At 48.7% G+C, this 15,903-nt stretch overlaps 1 protein-coding gene across 1 annotated transcript in view; it reads left to right on the top strand.

The window, feature by feature from the left end:
* Window positions 1-15,005, top strand: part of Slc9a3 (solute carrier family 9 member A3) — a 44,764-nt gene extending 29,759 nt beyond the window's left edge. The window contains exons 2-16 of the mRNA XM_057789912.1: window positions 1,628-1,930; window positions 3,964-4,124; window positions 5,681-5,759; window positions 6,300-6,477; window positions 7,435-7,655; window positions 8,009-8,211; window positions 8,711-8,800; window positions 8,897-8,967; window positions 9,999-10,128; window positions 12,188-12,303; window positions 12,863-12,992; window positions 13,204-13,380; window positions 13,559-13,631; window positions 14,266-14,373; window positions 14,752-15,005. Coding sequence (XP_057645895.1) covers window positions 1,628-1,930; window positions 3,964-4,124; window positions 5,681-5,759; window positions 6,300-6,477; window positions 7,435-7,655; window positions 8,009-8,211; window positions 8,711-8,800; window positions 8,897-8,967; window positions 9,999-10,128; window positions 12,188-12,303; window positions 12,863-12,992; window positions 13,204-13,380; window positions 13,559-13,631; window positions 14,266-14,373; window positions 14,752-15,005 — 2,294 coding nt within the window. The remainder of the gene's footprint in view (window positions 1-1,627; window positions 1,931-3,963; window positions 4,125-5,680; window positions 5,760-6,299; window positions 6,478-7,434; window positions 7,656-8,008; window positions 8,212-8,710; window positions 8,801-8,896; window positions 8,968-9,998; window positions 10,129-12,187; window positions 12,304-12,862; window positions 12,993-13,203; window positions 13,381-13,558; window positions 13,632-14,265; window positions 14,374-14,751) is intronic.
* Window positions 15,006-15,903: the final 898 nt, after the last annotated feature.

The raw sequence follows: 15,903 nt of genomic DNA, 5'->3' as shown, positions 1-15,903 counted from the left end.
GAGTGTTTGGGTGTTTTTCTTGGTCTGCTCTGTACTGTCAATGTCTGTCTCAGAATGCCTCTGAGGTCTCCATTAGACTGCTTTCTTGGTCTTCTCTCCTGGTTCACACTCTTGGTGCTCTCTCTTGGTCCCCTCAGTATTGCAGCAAGCTCTCAGCTCTTTGGCAGGGTGTGGCTAGTAGCTTGGAGGGTCCAGTGGATGGGGTTGGGTTTGGGGGGAGTCTACCTGCAGAAAATTCCCTGCTGGCTGGCTAGAAAAGCCAAGGAGTTGGGGGAAGGGCCTGGTGTTTTGTCCCACTGGGGAGGTCCTAGAGAGCGGGATGTCCTGCCACATGACTGTTCACTCACCTCTTAAGTCCCCTCAGTATTCCACATTTTTTTAGATTCCAGAGATATCATCAGCATAACAGCCTCAGTGAATGAGTTTGATTGTATAAAATGTTGTTCAAGCCAAAGGAGGAAGCCCTGTCTGTCATCATTCCAATTGTGTTCAAATCAGGCTTAGCATAGGAATTATGATCACCTTTCTCTTGAGTCCAAATCACATACGAGATCCATGACCAAATGTCTGTGCTTCTTCACAGGGCAGAGCTGGGCACCTGTCAAGCTCTAGCAGGGCTGATGATGGCTGAGTAGTCTGAGGGGCCTGAGGGGTTATAGATGGGTGGTCTTTCTTCCTGGGGTTATGGAGACACTTGCTGTAGGAGCTACTGTTCCTAAATGGCTGTGACCCCAAATGAGTCATGGGGGACATGAGGAGCTTGGGTTTCCTAAAGGTGACCACAGTGAAACAGGTTTAACCTCTGGAACATCCAGATCAAATTGGGGCGCAGGGCACCTACCTGGGAAGCAAGGGATGTCCATCTGCCCAACTTAGGTCACTCCCTCTCAATTGCTATGTAGCCTCTACCCACGGAGTCTGTCATGGGGTGGGAGCTTCTGTCATCTGGTGAACATACTTTGTCACCCTCGTGTGAACATGGAGATTCCACAAGGTAGAGACACTGGCTTGGTGTGACTGAGCTCTATCCAGCTCTTGGCTCTGCCCATGTGTGCCAGCCGTAGTGGGAACAATTCATCTCCACAATTACCACCATCAGCCGTGGGTGGGAACAATTAATCTCCAGAAGGACCTGCTTATCACCATCAGCTGTGGGTGGCTGGGGGCAGGCAGAGCTTTACATTACCCCAGGCACCTAGGAAGAGGTCCATCTAGTGCAGTGGTTCTCAGCCTTCCTAATGCTGTGACCCTTTAATACAGTTCCTCATGTTGTGGTGGCCCCAACCAAAAATTATTGTTGTTCCTATTTCATAACTATAATTTTGCTACTGTTGTGAACTGCAATGTAAACATCTGTGCTTTCCAGGGGATTGGGCGGTTGTGGCCCACAGACTGAGAACCACTGATAGTGAGTCCTACAATAAGGGTCTTCAAAACCCCAGGTAGAAACTAGTTGACTTCCCAGTTTTCAAACTTGCAAGAAACCAGTGACTACCTCAATCTCATGGATGCCTTGCTAGTAGGGGGTCTGCCCCCCAATTCCTCCCATTCCTCTGGGGGACCTTGTGCTTTATCGTTGTGGTCCCTTATAGGATCTGATATCCAGGACTCTCTTTCCTTCCCACAGTCTTTCATCTGTCCCACAAGGTCACCAGTATCGTCCCTGAGAGTGCTCTGCTCATCGTTCTGGGCCTGGTGCTGGGCGGCATCGTCTGGGCAGCTGACCACATTGCGTCCTTCACACTCACACCCACGGTCTTCTTCTTCTACCTGCTGCCCCCCATCGTATTGGATGCTGGATATTTCATGCCCAATCGACTCTTCTTTGGTAACCTGGGCACCATTCTGCTATATGCTGTTATTGGCACTATATGGAATGCAGCCACCACAGGACTGTCCCTCTATGGTGTTTACCTCAGTGGCATCATGGGTAAGTCTATGTATTGCCCTCTGGGTGAGTCCAAGTCACTCTGTTGAGGCAAGGTAAGTGTCCAGATCACAGTCGTAGAAGGGTTGGGGCTAAGGATGATGGGCAGTATCTCTGGGGACTACTTAAGTAAATAGCCTGGTATTTGAAAGAAGGTTCCATCTATAATCTGCAAACCGAGGCTGTTTTGTTATATTCAGCACAGATTTGTGACCAGACGGAGCAGCAGGGTCGGTAGGTGTGTATAGGCAGCTGTTCTTACTCCTGTCATAGTTGGCAGTGTGGTGTGAACCAGCTGTTCACCCCCCATGGAAGGAGATGAAAAAGATAGACAGCTCCTAGCCTCATGAGTGAATTACAGAGTTGAGCACCCCAAAGTCTTGAGTGATTTGTGCTGTTTCTGCTCAAATCTGCTAGTGATTACTTCACTTAGCCTTGGTTACCTCCCAGGAACACTCCACCCTCAGTGCTGAATCTTTATCCAGTTGAGAGACAGCAGGTGATGCCTGAGCAGGTAGGTGTTCACAGGAGGACTCAGAGTCAGGACTTTCCCTTTGGCACATTCAGTGAGTGAATGAGGCCCTTGAAATCCTAGAGACCAAGGAGAAGCAGAGACCAGTAAACCCAGGAACTATCAATTGTTTGGGATCTTATCTTTTTAGGGAGTTCCCTTGAGTTCCTGCATCACTAGAGACCTCAGTGGTAAGGACCTGCCTGGCTTATAAAACTACAGGCATCTGCTCTGGAGGGGTTACTACTGGTCACACTGGTGATACCATAAGGTGATGGGGCACATCTAAGATGGCTGCTGCCTCTGCCCTGGAGAGATGTCTTGGGATATGGAACAGGGACTTCTGGAATCTAATACCCATAACCTTCAAGGGTCATGCTGGGCCTCACCCAACAGTCTTGTCACCCATAAGATCCCAGCATGTGATGCTCCCAGAGCTGTTTTTAGGGTGCATAGAGAAGCCTCTAACAGACTGACTTATGGCATAAGTGCAGGCCTTTAAATAGTTGAGCCTTGGCAAATACACTTACACCAGAAATTGCATGGTCACCAAAATCTAGAGCATTTTACTCTCCCGGGAAATCCAGGCCCATCTTTCTAGCAGGCCATAACCATGAAGAATTGTTATACCACAGTGTCTTTTAATAATAAACATTGTTGTACATAACTGCCTACAGACCTCCCCCATGATAGACAAATGTGTTCCACCTTTGGGAACTAGTGGGTCAAGGCTGACCAAGAAAGATCATGCTGATCCCATGAGCTCCCTTTCCTCTGTGACTTTGGCTGATGGTATACCCACATTTGCCTAGGCAGTGGTCAGTCTCTGTAGTCCGTAGCTCAAGGCTGGGGCTCACTCATCCTTACTGGGAGAGTCAGCTTAGGCTAGCTGTTTTGCAGCTTATCAGTTCCAGGCACAAGGCAAATATGGGTACACTGTCCAGGTGGGAGGGCCAGTTCTGATTTAGTGAACTGTACATCTGCTGGGATCCAGCTTGTTTTTGGAATGTACTCTGTTTCTGTCAAGATTCTAGAACAAGAGTCTGGCCCTGCTAGGGTAGCCTCGAAACTAGTTTGCTCTGGAAAGCTGGGCAGGGCATTTATGGTGTGGCAGTCAAGTGTGTGGTCTATTTCTAAATGGAAACTCCAGAAGGCTCTGCTCCTCGTTAGAAGCAGCAGAATTTAGTAGTCACAGACGAGGGCACTCTGTCCTGTGCCCTCTACTATTTCCTAGGGCACACTCGATACCTGAAGCACTTACTTCCCAAGGTTCATCCCTTGGTCCTGGGATGGCAAGTTCTGCCCCAGCTCAAAAAAGAGAGTGAAGCACTAACATGGGAACTGTGTATACTTACACATTCTTGGGATGTCTGGCTGCAAGCTCCAGTCTCAGATTCTCTTTGTCACTGGGTAGCCCTGGGAAGAGTTGTGCCTACCCTTTATTCCTGATGCCTCTGATCTCTTAGGGACCTGGTAGAGTGATCCAGGTGGCTAGCCCTTGTACCATGGTCCACATCTGTTGCAGGTGACCTGAAGATTGGACTCCTGGATTTCCTGCTTTTTGGTAGCCTCATTGCTGCTGTGGACCCTGTGGCTGTGCTGGCTGTGTTTGAGGAAGTCCACGTCAATGAAGTTCTTTTCATCATTGTTTTCGGAGAGTCACTGCTGAATGATGCAGTGACTGTGGTGAGTGATGGTGGGGTCCCTGAGGAAGCTACAGAATATTTCACTTGCTTGGACGTTCTAGGATACCTTGACAAGTGGGCAGTAGCAATGTGCCTCAGATAGGTAAGCTAGGAAGAGAGATACTATTTACACATGGTCTTTGTTTACAGCCATGTTTACAACCTAGGATGTCCAACACCCTGCAGGGTGTGTCCTTCATCTGTCCCTGCTCACTGGTGCAGCAGCCGTGGGGTATGAATTGGAGGGACAGGCTCTGACCTTCTTCTGATTCCCTAACTCTGCGTCATCCAATTTATCTCTTTCACAATCTTAGGCCAACCCATTCCATGCCTTTGGAGGTAATTCTGCCCTGTTGAAATCCCTATATTTACATCCCCTAGAGGACTATAACTTTGTACCCACACTTGCTACTACACACTAGTTCCTGAGAAATAGACAAAGAACAAAGTCTTACAGGAATTGCATTCATCTGCAGGGCTCACCAGTAACAAAACACCACAGAAGCTGGGGCTTAAACAGTGAGGATTTATTGTTTTAATGCTCAAGACTGGAGGCTGAGAACCAAGTATGGCATTTGGCTTTGGAGGTCTCTTTCCCTGGCCTGCAGATGCCATCTTCTGTGTGTGTCTGTGTCCTGCACTCTTCTTATACAAGATCTATTCTATTGCTCTCATTTAACCTTAGCTGCTTCCTTGAAGACTTCCTATCAAACAGCTGCATTCTGAGGTATTGTGGTCAGGACACAATATTAAGTGGAAGAAACACATTCAGCTCCTTCAGTGAGTCAAGAATCACCTGATAGCATCTGGGGTTTCTTAGACCCATGCAGTGGAGAAAGCATAGGGTCTCCATGAGGATGAGGTTGTGTTCACCCTGGCAACAAGAAGCAGGTTTATGAAACATAAACATTGCTGCTGTTTCAGAGCAGCGCTATGGAAATTTCAAAACCTGTCCCCAGATGGACTACAGGTCTGTGGGAGGGGGTGAGGGGTTAACTGGTAAGAATGGACCTGAACCCTTAGCTGATACCTGAGGAAGTGTGTCTGGTTTCTTCTGCCTTCTGAAATTGCCTGTGGTACCTAAGAAATTCCCCATGTCTCATGCTCTCTTGAAGGGTGCAATGTAACAGATTTCTGTATGTGCAGGAGGCTCTAATGGCCCATTTGAGATCTAGTCTGAGACTCAGAAAATAGCTTTTAGTCTTCCTGAGCCTCAGTGGCCCGAAGCCTCCTGTGGACTAAGGGTTACCTCCTGCCCTCATGGTTCATGCTCTTTCAGTGTTCCTTGAACATGTCTGCAAGAGCACAGAATAAGAGTCAGAGATTGGGCCTATTTCCTTGGATCTGGGACACCCCCTCACCTGCACATCCTACTTGCTGGTTCCTCTGATCTTTTCCTGTTGACCATCATCACTTTGTGCTGGCTTTAAAAGTGTTTTTAGTTGTTTCAGGTGTCAACTCTGGGGCCCAAATCCAGAAAAGAGGGGGTACTAAAAAGGGAGGGATCAGTGTGGATGTAGGGCTGATTAGATATGTTCCTGTCTTCTGTACCCTTAGGTCTTGTACAATGTTTTTGAGTCTTTTGTGACGCTCGGTGGTGACAAGGTGACTGGCGTGGAATGTGTGAAAGGCATAGGTATGTATAGGGAGGGTTCCTGCCTGGCCTGTTTTAGATATAGTGGTCAAAGAATACAGAGGCTTGTCTCCTCTTTAGAACAGAATCCCTGGGACTTCTGCTATCCTGGTTTCTCCTTACCAGTCTGGGTTCCTTTCCCAGAACGCCACATAAACACTATTGGATGAAGGTCCTGGGGTGTGTTCTTCAGAGGAAGGATAGGGACAGTCAACCCCAGGTCTCCCTAAGCAAGGACAGACAGACAGTGTATAAGGACACAGGGTTCAGATCTTGCCACTGACCCAAGGCTGTAGAGATGTCAAGGCAATGCTCCCTACCATGGGGTCCTGTCTCCTGTGTACATGGTCTCTGTCCTCTGCCTCCTGCACTAAAACTGAAGACAAAACACTCTCCATAGAGAGCAAAGTTGCCTCATTTACTAAACTTTCAGCATTGCTGTGAGCAGTTATCAGGAGCCCTCCATGAGGAATGACTGGCCAACCTGGTCAGTTTCACTCACAGTACCAACCACAAAGGACAATTCATTCCTTTTTCTCACAGTGTCCTTCTTCGTGGTGAGCCTAGGGGGGACTCTGGTGGGTGTTATCTTCGCCTTCCTGCTGTCCCTGGTGACTCGCTTCACCAAGCATGTGCGAATCATCGAGCCTGGCTTCGTCTTTGTCATTTCCTACCTGTCCTATCTGACCTCCGAGATGCTGTCCTTGTCAGCCATCCTGGCGTAAGTCTCCCTCAAGGAATCACCTTCTGCTGTTGGCTGGGTTGGGTAGGTGGCTTTCTAGCTGGTATATGCCAGAGATCCCCTGCACTCAAACATCCTGGCAGAAGGTGCCACTGTGAACAAAGGGGATACTGGGCTCTTTGCCATCATCCTGGTGAAGGGGCTGTGAGAGTGAATTTGGTCCCTGCCTACTTCTTTGGAGCATGAATTTCAAGCCCACTGTGTAGCTTCCGCCTCCATGGCTTTCATAGTTGAAAAGAAATTTATTGTCAGGGGCAAAGAAGTCAATCTAATTTTTGTTTTTTGAGACAGGGTTTCTTTGTATAGCTTTGGCTGTCCTGGAACTAGCTTTGTAGACCAGTCTGGCCTTAAACTCGCAGAGATCTGCCTGCCTCTGCCTTCCAAGTGCTAGGATTAAAGGCGTGTGACACCACTGCTGGGCTCTATGTTTTTAAATAAGAAGTTAATAAATCCTCAGAATTGTCCTTGGCTAGACACATGCCTACTGAGAGGGCAGGGTAGGTGTGTGGGGTGGCTTATGATTCAAGAATGATCTGACCAGAAACCCTATTAGAGTCTCTGTTGTCATGTAGCCTCACACTTAGGCAGGAGCTTTGTGACACCAAAGTTGACCCCAAGCTTCTCCAAAGGCTAGTATGACCTGGTTATCAATCAGCTACCAACAGACCCACAGGCTTGAAGGCTGTTTCTTCACTGAAACTCCACATCTAGTCTTAGAGCATGGGAGCAGCTGGGAAGACCCAGTCCAGGGCATTGATCTTCAGAAAGAGCAGTGTGCACACAGCACAGGACTGTCCACTTTAGATTACATCAGCAGAGGCCTATAATGCCACCAAAGGAAGTAGGGATGGCAAGAGCTGGGCCTGGAGACCTCTGGTCTGAGGCATCAGCCTACCTGAAGAGAGGCAGGGAAACCTCACACTGTCCCTTCTCCAGCATCACCTTTTGTGGAATCTGCTGTCAGAAGTACGTGAAGGCCAATATCTCAGAGCAGTCGGCCACCACTGTGCGCTACACCATGAAGATGCTTGCCAGTGGAGCAGAGACCATTATCTTCATGTTCCTGGGCATCTCAGCTGTGGACCCACTCATTTGGACATGGAACACGGCTTTTGTGTTGCTGACGCTGGTCTTCATTTCTGTATACCGAGCCATTGGTGAGTGTTAGGGGCACTCACGGTAGTGTCTAGGCTCCCTTAGTTTAGAATACAGATTTGAGGGCCCCATGGCAGCTCAGTAATAAATCCAACCATTGATCTCTATAAAGGCCAGTATTTCTCAAGTTACAGCATGGGGACCAATGAGGCACCAAGGGACAGGATAAAGGAACTGGAAATAGAAGCTGGGGTGAGAGCAGCACTGTTGCCTCTTCCTACAGAGGCCCTAGCCAGTAGACCCACTGCCCAGCCTTCACAGTCAGCCAGGGGACAGAGGGTCAAAGGGCTTTAGGGAGCCCTGAGGTGAGGCCTTGGGGAAAGCAGCCATTGAGCTGAGTGACCTCTCGCTACAGGTGTTGTTCTGCAGACCTGGATCCTGAATCGTTACCGCATGGTGCAGCTAGAGACCATTGACCAGGTGGTCATGTCCTATGGTGGCCTGCGTGGGGCAGTGGCCTATGCCTTGGTGGTACTTCTGGATGAGACAAAAGTCAAGGAGAAAAAGCTGTTTGTCAGCACCACTCTCATCGTGGTCTTCTTCACAGTCATCTTTCAGGTGTGACTCCTATTGCTCAGGGCACTGCCTCAGGGTGCCCAAACCTACCTAAGAGCAACTGGCCCTATCTCAACCCTGCAGGTTGATTGTTTCCAGATTTTACACTTTAATTGGTTTTTGTAATTTTAGTAATTAGGAGCATTTTGTAGGTTTTCATGTGGCCCCACAGGGGACATAGCATAATTTGTCCTAAAAGTGTTACTTCCTGGGCAGAACTTAGGAGAACAGACCTAGTTACTTCCTGACTGCTGACTGGTCAGACCATAATTGGCACCTACTACACCTTTGCATTTGGCTGGTCAAAGTGACAGCTGGAGGTTCTGACGTCTATATGAACATCCACAGCAAGGGGCTTTATAGGGCAGTGCCCATGGGTTCATGGGTCCCTGGATTGCCTACAGTGGGAGAAGAGATTGAATGTCTGTCTGGCTTGTGCTTAGAGGGCCCTGGGGGCGGGGCGGGGATCTTGCCTGGCTCCATTAGCGAAGTTGTCTTTCAGGGTCTGACAATTAAGCCCCTGGTGCAGTGGCTGAAGGTGAAGAGGAGTGAGCAGCACGAGCCAAAGCTCAACGAGAAGCTACACGGCCGGGTAAGGAGAGGGTGGCAGTGTGCAGCCAGGGGAGGCGCAGCCAGGGGAGGCTGAGGATGAGGATGGATGGCCAATGAAGTTTCTTTCCTCTGAAAGGCTTTTGACCACATCCTCTCTGCCATTGAGGACATCTCAGGACAAATTGGACACAATTATCTCAGAGATAAGTAAGTAGCTTAAGCTGTAACATTCTTTCTTCTACCAGTGACCATTCGAACCTGTGGACCCTATACATGCAGACAGGGCCACTAAAACACTGGAAGCCACGTCACTTGTGCTACCATAATTTAAGGCCCACAAGATGCAATTTCTGGAGGACCTCTCCATTCAGAAGAGCCAGAGACAAACTGAGTTGTAGGCTGGTCCTGAAGTATGTATGTTGGGGACAAGAATGAACAGCGGACAACCCACGGACATCTTGTCAGGTGTCTTCCATTCCCAGGTTAAGGGCTTAAATGTGAACTAGACTCCTGGGTGCGAGCAGTTAAAAAACAAAGTTAATATTAAGTGAGAGAACAGAGCAACCACCAGTCCAGGGACCTGAATCTTATTCCTGATGATTGTCCCAGTCATAGAGACACCCTCTAACTGACCAGTTAATGATAAACTTAAATAATGTAGGAATTAAAAACCAGGAAAATAAATCACTTCCCTATTTCATTAATAGAGCAAAGGTGTGTTCATCTATATCTAAAATTACCTTGTTCATGAAACAGAAATCATTTATATTTTACAACATAAAGTGGTACTTAGAAGTATATGACAAAGCATTTAATTCACATTTGTTAATACCTGTTTTGAGATAATTACCTAGAGTCCATGTGAGGTTGCAGAGCTAACTTGAATATTGCACCCTAGACAGTGATGTATCAAGAATTGGAACTATGGCTGTTGGTGTCTTAATCTTAGTCCTGTCCCCATAGCACCTGGGAGGTCAGGTGGTCACTTGGAAATGGCATATGGTTCCACTGCCAGCCACTGTCAGTGGGAGAAAGCAAAGGGTGAGACCAGAGGTGGCCAACCTTTCACTTTAAAATTCACTTTCAGGTTGTTACAATAAATAAAAACAAGGAGAAAAAAGACTGATCCTATATTGTGCCTAGCTCTGGCAGACATTTACCTGTTCTGACCTCGCTCTTGTTCCTGTGAAGCAGGCAGCCCCAGACTCCCAGTGCTGATGTGATATTTTGTTCCCTAGATGGTCCAATTTTGATAGGAAGTTCCTCAGCAAAGTCCTCATGAGAAGATCGGCTCAAAAATCTCGAGATCGGATTCTGAATGTTTTCCATGAGCTGAATTTGAAGGATGCCATTAGCTACGTGGCTGAGGTACATGAATATTCATCCTGTGTCCCTCTGCTAAAGTTGAGGACTATAGTAAGACAATACATGTGGTCTAGGGCACGGGCAGAGGACAGTGGTGAGTGACCCTTGCGCTCTATGCCTGGATGGCTCACTGCAAAAGCTCATGTGAGGCCTGGAGTTGTACTCTGGGAATAGGGCATATCAGAGTTCCCTGCCACTCAGGAACCAGAGGACTGGCACAGTGACTGTCTAGATACTGTGGTTCTGGTAGAATTGAGCATGGTAACCATGATAGAGGAGTCTGAATGCCTGTATTTTCCCTGAAGAGAAGGGAAAAGGTTGGGAAATAGAGAATATGGGCCCAGGTCTTCTACCTATTCACACATATATGTTGTACTCAGCAACAAGTTGGTAGATACTTCCTACTGGCTGACAACCTTAAGGAGCAAACAGCCTTACATGAGCATACACAAATGCATACACATGGCTTATACATGCACACCAAAATATACAGGAATGCTCACATATTCATGCATGAACATATACATACCCAGGTACATGTGCCCTCATACATGCATGTTTACTTATGAACACATGTGTATACATACATACATACATATATATATATAACACAGACACACATGTACACATTCATATGAACTGCTCCAATGACACACATGTGACTATCTTGTGGCTAGTGCATTCTTAACCCACCCATCCCTATCTGGGCCCCTTAGCATCCTTTATATATAGACACAGGTCCAACCAGGCACCCTATGACCTCATGTCTGTTGCCACTCAAGTAATATTGTGGTGTTCAATATGAGATGCCTCCTCTCTTAGGCAGAACTTACAAAGAATTCCAACCTTTCATGACACTGGGTGTCCCTGGCACCACGTCATGGATGGAGGATAAGAGTGAAAGTGTGGGGTGAGGTCTCTGGCAGTGTTCACTTGTCTCTGTCTCTGAGAGGCTCTTAGCTCTGACTTCACACTGGTCAGGACCCTAAGCTTCACTCTATCCCTGCTGCACCAGCTAGGATGTCTGATCTTTTTGACATCTTTCTCATCACTGTTGGGAGAGATGGCTCCAAGTCCTGCACGGTTGCTTTGTCTATATCGTCCCTTCCCCACCCCTTTATTCTTGTCTCCCACCCTTGAATAGGAACCCCACCACCATTTCAGCTCTGTCTCTGCCCTAAGGGTCACCTGACTTCTTTCCTGATATCCCCTTGAGATGGGGCATGCCCGGTATCAATGATGATTTGGGAGAGACCACTGCCCACACCTGAGGAGGATGAGTTACAAAAAAATAAAGAATACAAACAACAATGGGTTGGAATAAAGCGACCAAAAAGCCCTAGCCCATATCAGTGATACGCCAAATTGGAGTAGGCAGTCCAAGCCAAGTTCCAAGGATAGCCATACAATCCCACCCTCTTTGAAGGGCTCCCAAGAGAGAACCTCACAAACTGTAAAATACAATGATGTGTTGACATGATTAAGGGAGGAACACACCTGATAGGCCATCACCCTTCTAACCCTGGCACAAGCTGTCCCCCAGGGACTCTACCTGAGGCCATAGTTTACTGTTGTCTGTGAATCCTCAGGAGCCTCTCACTTTGCTGATTCAGCCCCTAGCTAGGAAACAGCTTCTCTATCCTCCAGTAATTCTGCTTGCTGCCAGCTCTGTTCTGTGTGGTTTTGATTTTCATCCAAACTAAGGCCTGTGGGTTGTTGGCTGTGGTGGGGACAAAAACTATCTCTCGCCAATCTTCAAGTGGGGGTAGTATATCCTAGACTTGCCAGTGTCCTTTAAGAGATTCTGTTCCTACCTACTATTCTGTCTGCTCAACTCTTAGCTCTGCTCGTCCCAAGTGATGCTCTGGTGCCCTCTACAAGGATCTAATCCCAGCTCCTTTGCTGAGCTGTGAGGATGGACAGGGTCCACCTCTGGGCTCCATCTCTACCTCCCAGAGCTGACAGGCTCTTGAGCTTGTTCTCAGGATCTTTTGACTTCTCTGTGGCAGGTGATACCTAAGGCTCATCCCTGAGTACTAAGGAGTCTATGTCCTCCTTATAGGGAGAGCGCCGTGGGTCCCTGGCCTTCATCCGTTCCCCGAGTATGGACAATATGGTCAACGTGGACTTCAGCACACCCCGCCCATCTACTGTGGAGGCATCTGTCTCCTATCTCTTGTATGTGACCAATTCAAAAACTTCTCTGGGAAAGGGTACTCTTTAAAAGCACCTCTCTCATGACTCTTAAGCCTACTAGCTCCTTCTGCAGGTCCTAAGGCAACTGAGTCAGGAGAGTGTGAGTGGACCAGGGTAGGAGAAGGGTACAGAAAGATGCCTGCATCCCCATCTGTGCAATGAGTAAAGCACACCTTTACTCAGCAGTCAGCGGGACTGTGGGGTGTACTTATATTAGGAGAAGGACAGGAAAGGATAGCAGCAGATGCCTGACCTGGTCCAGCATTTCATACCCTCTGACCGTGGGCAGCTGACGGCCAGTTGTTATGATGGTGGCTGTTCTAGATCTCCAGTGCTTAGGAGAGACTGTGGGCCTCAGCACTCATAGTTGGGCTGTGGGGGGGGACTGGTGGTGGCAGTGGAATTCATTCAACCTTATACAGAAGTGTAGACGGCATCCTGGGAGACCATCTGAACAGGACGGAAAGGGACTTCCAGGTATCTAGGCAGGGCAGGAGACCTCTGTGTAGCTATCCTCCTGGCTCAGTGTTGGTCCATGCAGGAGGGAGAATGTCAGCGCTGTGTGCCTGGATATGCAGTCCTTGGAGCAGAGGCGGAGGAGCATCCGTGACACTGAGGACATGGTCACTCACCACACACTGCAGCAGTACCTGTACAAGCCTCGACAGGAGGTGGGTACTAGGGGATGAGACACCCAGAGCCCCCCTATCCCCCAGAGTAAGCCTTTGTCGTCCCTTCACATGCTGTGTCTGGTGGAACCTAACCACACACCTACAGGAATGTCTGCCTCCTTCTCAGACAGGGGTCTTCATGGCTGAGCTGGAGGCTTTATGACCCCACCTGGGCCATACAGGCCCAGCTGACTGTCCCTTGCTCCCACAGTACAAGCATCTCTATAGCCGGCATAAGCTAACACCCAATGAGGATGAAAAACAGGACAAGGAAATCTTTCACAGAACCATGAAGAAGCGCATGGAGTCCTTTAAGTCAGCTAAGCTAGGCATCAACCAGAACAAGAAGGCAGCCAAGCTGTACAAGAGGGAGCGTGCACAGAAGCGGGTGAGGAAAGGTGGGGTCAGTGGTTGTTGGGTGGGCTTCTAAATACTGGGAAGGGTCAGGGAACCCTGTGGTTCTGCTGCCAGGAAGAGGCCCTCGGGGTCTCGGACAGAAGATGAAATGTCAGCAAGTTGGGGAACTGGGTGTTTGTACATTTGTAAGAGCTTATCCTTGTCCACAGAGGAATAGCAGCATTCCTAATGGGAAGCTGCCTACAGAGAACCCGGCACACAACTTCATCATCAAGGAGAAAGGTACGACCTGCTTCTCTGCATGGGCTTAATTCAGAAGGGACTTCTGCCCCTACTGGTGGCTGTACTCCACCATTCCTTGTTTTGGGAGTGGTGGTGCCACTAGACCATTGGTGCTCTTCTCTGCCCCTCCTGTTGCTGTATCATAGAGAAGCACTCCTCCTATGGGATGGAGAGACAGCTTAGTGGTTAAGAGTGGTTGCTGCTCTTCCAGAGGACTCAAGTTCAGCTCCTAGCACCCACATAAGGCAGCTTAAGCAACCTGTGACTACAACTCCAGGGAATCTAATGCCTTCTTCTGGCCACCGTGGGCACTGAACACACACACACACACACACACACACACACACACACACACACACACAATATTCTTTAAAAGATAGAGGACTTTCTCCATTCTTTTCATCGTAGGCCTTGAGGTTTCAGCCCCTCCTGTCCAATAGACCTTCCCAAAGACCAAGTATGGTTGGGGTCACAAAAGGGAGCACCATAGGAGTGACTCAGGTCTTTACACAGCTGACCCCAGTCACTTGGACACTGGGCTGGTTAGGTTCTGTGGAAAACTGTGGTGGGGATTATAACCAGCCATAAAGAACTTGAGTCATCCCTACCCAATTTTTTCCCCTCTGCTATCCAGATTTAGAACTTTCAGAGCCCGAGGAGACCACCAACTATGAAGAGATCACTGGGGGCATTGAGTTTCTGGCCAATGTCACCAAGGATGTAACCTCTGAATCTGGGGCAGGTGAGATAGGAGGGGCTGGTGGAAGAGATGTCCCTGTTGCCCCAAGTGAGCCATTGAAGGAGGAACCAAAGGCCTTGGGGGGAGGGGCACTTACTCTAGGTCTTGGAAGTGTCACCTCCTCCACTTAGATTTTGCCCCAGAGCAGCAGCAAGCATATTACCATGCCTGAGAGAGGAGAGATATTGCCATCTTGTCTGGGTTGTATGGGGTCTCAAAGGTAGAGGAAAGGTGTGGGCATGAGGGTTAAGTGTCTAAGTCTGAAGGTGGTAGCCACAAGAAGAGCTGACGTAGTCACAGTATAGAGCCCATCCCCTCAGCCTCCTTCTGCCCCGGGTGGGGGGGACTTCTTAGAGGTTGACCAGCTGCCCTTTCTCTTAGGAATTGATAATCCCGTGTTCTCCCCTGACGAGGACCTGGACCCAAGCATCCTATCCAGGGTGCCGCCCTGGCTGTCCCCTGGGGAGACCGTGGTGCCCTCTCAGAGGGCCCGTTTCCAGATTCCCAACTCTCCCAGCAACTTCCGCCGTCTGACACCATTCCGCCTCAGCAACAAATCAGTGGATTCCTTCCTGCTGGCTGATGGCCCCGAGGACCAGCTCCATCCCGCTTCCCCTGAGTCCACACACATGTAACTGGCTTCTTCCTCTAACACCTGCTTTCTTCCCAGCTATTGTTTTCCGGACTCTTTCCTGGACCCGCACTTTTTCAGACTTTCCAGCAGCTTTCTTCACACTGTGGACCTTGTCTTGGTCATCTGTCCAGCTGTGTATTTCTTAGGAGACTGGTGGACAACTTCCATTTGAGCCTGCTTCTCTCGCTAATGTGTAGTAGACAGAAACATTTGAGGCCTGGCATGATGGTATATGTCTATAACCCCAACATTTACAAAAGACAGGTAGGAGGACTAAGGGTTTGAGGTCAGCCTGGGCAACACAGAAGTATCCTGTGGTCAGGTCTCACGTTCATTTCAGATGAAAGTGCTTTTTTTTTTTGGTTTTGTTTCTGGTCTGGTGGACATTTGTCATTCTAGTGGAAATGAAATGAAACACACAATTGTAAATATTGAAAATTCTGGTCAGCATTCCTGGCAAGGTCTGGCATTACTACACACACACACACACACACACACACACACACACACACGACTCTTTCCTAAGAGAATCCAGTTTTGAAATGATGTATCAGGGTCAGGAACTCTGCATGGCCCTAGTGCTCTTCCACCTGCTCCTTGCTTATGTCTCTGGCCTTATCCCCCCCTTCCCCAATCCTTTTTGAGACAAGGTTTCCTTGTGTAGCCCTGGCTCTCCTAGAACTAGCTTTGTAGAACAGGCAGTCCTGGAACTCAGAAATATGCCTGCCTCTGCCTCCCAAGTGCTGGGATTAAAGGCCTGACTTCCCCCCCCCCCCCCCATTCTCAAACCCTACTGATTTGAAGCTGAGCCTTGTGCTCCTGGAAGCTTGTGATAGGTTTCTGGGGTAGAGGAGTAGTACCCGGGGGTGGGTATGACACGGATGTTCCTGTAGAGAGGG

Source organism: Chionomys nivalis, chromosome 15 (genome assembly GCF_950005125.1).
Source record: "Chionomys nivalis chromosome 15, mChiNiv1.1, whole genome shotgun sequence".
Taxonomy (NCBI): domain Eukaryota; kingdom Metazoa; phylum Chordata; class Mammalia; order Rodentia; family Cricetidae; genus Chionomys; species Chionomys nivalis.
The sequence above is the reverse complement of the archived record's forward strand: the minus strand, read 5'-3'. Positions and strand labels throughout refer to the sequence as shown.